This window comes from Podarcis filfolensis (genome assembly GCF_964270895.1).
Source record: "Podarcis filfolensis genome assembly, chromosome: 5".
In the NCBI taxonomy this organism is placed as follows: domain Eukaryota; kingdom Metazoa; phylum Chordata; class Lepidosauria; order Squamata; family Lacertidae; genus Podarcis; species Podarcis filfolensis.
Window position 1 is genome coordinate 27,517,655 of NC_139608.1, and position 6,273 is coordinate 27,523,927.

At 42.3% G+C, this 6,273-nt stretch overlaps 1 protein-coding gene across 2 annotated transcripts; it reads right to left on the minus strand.

The window, feature by feature from the left end:
* Window positions 1-87: 87 nt before the first annotated feature.
* On the minus strand, window positions 88-5,561 carry RNF7 (ring finger protein 7). Of its 2 annotated transcripts, none has more exons than XM_083613984.1 (3): window positions 5,216-5,561; window positions 3,223-3,270; window positions 88-572 (listed from the first exon to the last, which is right to left on the minus strand). In XM_083613984.1, the coding sequence occupies exons 1-3, from the start codon at window positions 5,384-5,386 to the stop codon at window positions 516-518; spliced, it is 276 nt and encodes a 91-aa protein (XP_083470110.1). In that variant the 5' UTR covers window positions 5,387-5,561; the 3' UTR covers window positions 88-515. The 2 variants fall into 2 exon arrangements, with proteins under 2 accessions (XP_083470110.1, XP_083470109.1); XM_083613983.1 differs by having other exon boundaries at window positions 5,209-5,484.
* Between the last annotated feature and the right edge of the window lie 712 nt (window positions 5,562-6,273).

Here is a 6,273-nt window from a genome sequence, read left to right on the forward strand (position 1 = left end):
CTTATTAGTGCCAAAGTAACAAATATTTATAAATACCAAAAGGAAGTATTTTATCTTAATGAAAGAAAGCAAAAAAGCAAAAACAAATGCATCGCCAACAACTATTTATTTCAGTTGAATTCCTCAGTTCAGACAAAAATAAGTGGCATTTCTAGCTGGAACTGCTTTGAACATAGATAACTGTGGGCCTCATAAGTTCCAAAGCATTCCTAAACAAATGTACAGAGTTCACACTAAATGTTTAGATACATTCTTCAACGCTGTGTATCTAACGTTTTTGATGAAACCACGCTGATCCCACAGACCAACACAAAGATTTCAAATCCAACTCCATCAAACCTAAATAAATAAAATGGACTCTCCCATGTCGTGAATGCTCCCCTTGTTCATGGGGGAATATGCCTTTGGTTGCATATCATTCCAAAGAAGTCCAAAGAAGAACTGCCAGTGCTTTTATTTGCCTATTCTCTGAACCACCCAGTCCTGTTGGCAGAGGGGGCAGCGGTTGTTCTGTTTCACCCACAGTGACATGCAGCAGTTGTGGAAGGAATGATTACACTCTCCCCAGACCACTGGAAGAAAAAGAAGAAGAAAACTAAGCAAGTTAGAAATGGTTAGAACAAATACAAAGTGCTAGCAATATATATTCAGTATTGCTGTAGGACTTTGCTTTTTGTAAACAACTATAAAAAAGAAAGTGACCCCCTTTGAATTCAGTGGTTTTACATATGAAGATGTAGTAACAACCATCTGTTCCTTAGCAGGTCTTAAAAATAGGTAAATACAACCTCAGATATGTCATACACATGACATATCACACCATGTCCTGATTTATTTAACAGAAATAAAGCCAAAATGGAGAAAACATGTGTGAAAAACTAGAGTACACCCTTACTGCTTCCATAGAAATTAAGAGGCCAAGTAGGAGACAGGTGCTGCTAATCAAATGTCCTTGCTTAATTGATCATCAGGAAGCGTGCCCACCTCAATGAATGCCAAAGTTTTAGCAGTTTGCTGGTCTGGAGCATTCAGGTGTGTTATAACACAATGCCAAGGAGGAAAGATGACACAATGCTCTTAGAGAAGCAAGTGCTGCTGCCCATGAAACTGGGAAGGGTTCTAAGGCCATCTCCAACAAATTTTAAGTCTATCATTCTACAGTGAGAAAGATTATTCAAAAGTGGAAAACATTCAAGACAATTGCCAATCTTCCCATGAGTGGATGTCTCAGCAAATTCACCCCAAGGTCAGACCCTGCAATGCTCAGAGAAACTGCAAAAAAACCAAGTTATATCCCAGGCCCTACAGGCCTCAGCATGTTAAATATTAAAGTTCATGGCAATACAATTAGAACAAGTATGGAACAAGTATGGTTGGTTTGAAAGGGTTGCTAGGAGAAAGCCTGTTCTCTCCAAAAAGAACATGGCAGCACGGATTAGGTTTGCAAAGTTGCATCTGAACAAACCACAAGATTTCTGGAACAATGTCCTTTGGCCAGGCCAGACCAAAGTGGAGATGTTTGGCCATAATGCACAGCGCCACATTTGGTGGAAACCAAACACAGCATATCAACACAAGCACCTCATACCAACTGTCACGCACAGTGGTGGAAGGGTGATGCTTTGGGCTTGTTTTGAAGCTACAGGACTTGGAAACATTGCAATCATTGAGTCAACCATGAACTTCTCTGTATACCAAAGTATTCTACAGGCAATTGTGAGGCCATCTGCCCGACAGCTGAAGCTTGGCTGAAATTGGGTCATGCAACAGGACAAGGATCCTAAGCACACCAGCAATCAACAACAGAATGGCTGAAAAATAAAAGAATCAAAGTGTTGCAATGGCCCAGTCAAAGTCCAGACCCCAACGCAAGTGAAGTGCTATGAAGGACCTTAAGAAAGCTGTGCATCAACAAATGCCAGCAAACCTCAATGAACTGAAGCAACGTTGTAAATAAGAATGGAATGATGTGAGTGACTGATAAAGTCCTACAGAAAATGATTACTTCAAGTTATTGCTGCTATAGGTAGTTCTACAAGCAATTGAATCATTAGGTGCACTTAGTTTTACACACATAGCTTTTCCATTTCATCTGAGGTTGTATTTACCTAATTTTAAGACCTGCTAAGGAACAGATGATTGTTATTATGTCTTCATATGTAAAAGCACATAATTCAAAGAGGATGCACTTTCTTTTTCCCATCACTGTAGCTATGCTCCAAAGTAGTGTCTTCCAAATATAATGAAATACCTTTTTTTCCTGAACAGCAGGCGTTCATGCCACCCAGCATGACACAGAATGGTTTGTGATATGGCCTTGGAATGGTGGGATAAATCTACTTGTTGAAGGAAAGGACGCCAAAAGTCTGACTGAGCATGTGAGAATTTGGGTGTGCCAAAGTAGTTCAAAGTAGCCTAAGACTTTATAGCACATGAATAATTGTTGTCTAGGCTTATTAGCATTTCTTACTCAAATACTTCACTTTTACAGATTTCGCTATCAGCACCAAATTATTATTGTGTGGAGACCATCCAAAATATACTTCCAGAATACCAGGCAGTACCTGCACTATTTACTTTTAAAAGCTGAGGTATACATTTTTATGTTAAAAATAAGTATTGCAAATTTCTTCTATGTGAAGATTTCAACCCAGCATCACTTTTCATTTTCTTGGTTAATGCATTTTAGCAGTTGATAGTGCTTTGCTACAAAAATTACCAGTGCTTAAGTGCAAATTATCAGACAGTACTTTCTACATCTACTGTATTTTAAAAGCAAGATCAGTCTGGAATCCATACAAATAAGTGGTGGTAAGAATTCAACTTTTTAATGCTCATTTTAATAAAAAGCACAATACAAAAACAGCACCCTTGAAACCTCAAAATCAGCAAGTAAAAGTAAGTTGTGAAACCAAATGTATTTTGTTTTAAGATCCCAAGAATTCTTTCAACAAACCATTTTTATGAAAAATGCCTGAAGATACAACAGACCTCACCAAATCAAATGTTTTAGTATTTCATGGCTACATACCCATACATAAAAGACAAATTGCAGATTTCCTATGGCCAAGTATTTTATACAAATGTATGTCATTTTACATTAATGAAGCTTTCCTGAATTTTATTGCACAAAAATAAGAGCTATTTAGCTGAAACTTTAAAAAGCACCCCACTAAGAAAAAGCCTTTGGTTGAATAACAAGAGAATGAAATCACAACATACCAACACAATCTTCTTGTTTGTTTTCAGCTTGACATCTAAGGCAGGCATCTAGATGTAAACAAGGACAAGACTAAGTATGATGTTCTGAAAGCAGCTCTGAAAAGTGTGTTTCCAAAGCATCTACAGTCACTGACAAACATTTAATGGTGCGCGCATACTGTGTCATGTAATCTAAGCACCTCAAGATCATTAATCTAAAACTTACCCTAATACATGACCTTCCACTAACTCAGCCACTTTCACACCACAAAAGCTTGGCTCTTCCAACTTACTTTAGAAAATTTAGGGTTCACACTGATAATTAATAGTTTGCTTTCTTTGTGATCTCATCTTTGTCTGAAGGACTATGTGAAGAAATGTAGTGAACAATCCAGTAGTAACTTAATTCACTGTGCAGTAATTCCTCTTCCTAACACATCACTTCTTAGAAGAATGCCCTGGAACAAATACACTGAGTTAGCTCAGTTGGTAGAGCATGAAACGTTTAATCTCAGGGTTGTGGGTTTGAGCCCCATGAGTTCCCTAAAGATTCCTGCATTGGCGGAGGGGATTGAACTAAATGATCCTCTTGATGCCTTCAAACTCTACAAATCTATGATCTATTCCATGCAGACAGTATGCCTCTGTGTAAGGTACACTGGACTGCTTTGGGAAATTGGCCCCCAAACACAGCCATATTGTTACTTCTATGGTTATTACAAAAACACCTCAAATGGAAGAAAATGTAACTGGAGGATATCTATTCGTAAACATTTCGGAAACAACTCCACAGGGTTTCATTGCTGTCATCCAGATGCGTAATTTAAGCATACATGTTATTTAAAAAAAAAAATTAATACTGCTTCTGGTGAAAAGATGAATGGGCATTCTACCAATTTAGGGAGCCAATTGTCCATAGGCACTGGTCACAGAGAAAGCTGAGCCGCCCTCAGGCCATAAAGGGAGTGGGATGTGCCAACATGAAAACGGATACAGCACAAAGAAAGCATCCTACACAGTGATGCTCAAAGTCAGAGACAGCATCCTTTTATTATAGACACATTAAATCACATATATCTTCAGGAACAACAGCAAATAGAAAAAAAGGACTTGTAAAAATGCACTGAAGGATAGGATATAGGATCTGTAATATGTACAGTTCATAAGGGTGATATCTGGTTACCAAATGGGAAAACCAGCCAATTCATTTATTTTGCACAAGCTTACTCATGGGCATGCACATTATAACAAATCTTACTGCATTCCCATGGTGATATCTTCTTAAGTGAATACATAAAAGACTTGTTAACGTCCAGGCATAACCTTTCATAATCTTATCCTGAACAGAATCATCGAGTCTATCCAGAGAGTCTTATGAAAAAGAGGGAAGGCAGTGGTTTGCTTCCTCAGTTAGAACCTCGGAATCCTATGGCTGTGTTAGGATCGAAAAGGAGCAAGCAGCATTTTCTTCTCTTTAAAACAAAGAATAGAAATGCTCCAACCATTTTAATTTTAGCTCTCTCATTGTCTACAGCGGCCTAGATGCTCAGGGGGAAGGCCCCATACGTGAGCATAGGAAAGTAGCCAGGAACCTCTCCTCTGGCCCAAGGGTGGGGAAGGGGCGCAGGGCAGGCCTTATCTCATCAAGGCCCATGTTTAGGCACAGTTTAGTTGCCGGTAGCGTCGGCAGGGCTTCCTGAAGCAGCAGACAAAAAGGCCCGTTCCCCCTCCCTCCTACCCAGGGGGAGGAAACGCCGGCGTCCTGCGGCCTTCGCAAAAAAAAATCACGAGAAAATAAAACACTAATATTGCCCGGGTTGGGGTGTGTGAAAAGAAACACTTCAGGAACCCCTCACGGGAAGGAGACGAGGCCTAGCCCGGCCCAACCCCGCCCAGGGCGCCTGGTTCTGGGAGAGGACGGAGGAGGCCGCCGCCGCCGCCGCCGCCGCCGCCTCCGAAGCGAGGCCTTTGTTCCGGGGCCCGGCTTTCGCCGCTCCCTCGTCTTACCCATGACCTGCACCCGGCAGATGGCGCAGGTGTCGCACTCGACGTCCCAGCTCCACATGGCCACGGCGTTCCACTTCTTCAGCGAGAACATCTTGTCAACGCCGCCCGACTTCGAGCCCGAGAAACCCGCGTGAGGAGCCGAGACACCCGGCTCGTCCCCGTCCTCCACGTCGGCCATGGCTGGGGGCGGCAGGAGGAGGCGGCGGCGGAGGCGACGGCAGCAGATGCTCGCTTAACCGCCCGCCTGGCTCCCCGAGCGGCGGAGCGGAGCTCTACCACCACCCAGCGGTGGCGAGAGGGCTGAGGCCTAACGCGGGACGGGGCCTGAGCTCTGTGCGGGGTCGATTTGCAAGCCTCACCGCAGAAACATAGGGGGGGGGCGGTGTCTTGTGCTACAGGCGCAAAATCCTCCGTTATAGCCCGTGTTAAATAAGCAGGGAAACGTGCCGCCGTCTCCAGCTTTTGTATATGCACAACTGCAGTGCCGGATTTATGTATTAGCTAAACAAGCTATAGCCCAACTCTCTTGATTTAAAGAGAGAAAAAAAACCCTGGATGTACATTTCCAAAATATAAGATAAAAAATGAATAAAATAAAACCTACATACAGCAATAGTGTTTTGTGTTTTGTATGGACGTATGAGGTCCATAAATTACCATACAGCATATATTCAACACAAAAAAACCATCGACAATTTGTTGTTGACAAAAGACAGCTGGACATATAAAGGGCCCCATTACTTTCAGTAGCTTAGGGCCTCATCAAACCTAAATCCGTCCCTGAGCTGCTTACATATATGTATGGAAAAAGAGGGTGCATCCTTTTATCACGAGACCAGAGTGTGTCGCCAAGTTTATTTACTCTGTGTAATGCATTTATAGCCTTTTTCTCCAAGGAGCTCAAGGTGGCGGACAAGGTGGTTATCCCCCCATCTCATTTAATCCAAACAACAACCCTATGAGGTAGGTTAGACTGAGAGGCAGTGACTGGCCCAAGGTCATCCCCAGTCAAGATGTGAACCCTGGTCTCTCAAGGCCCTAGTCCAACACACTAACCACTTAAGT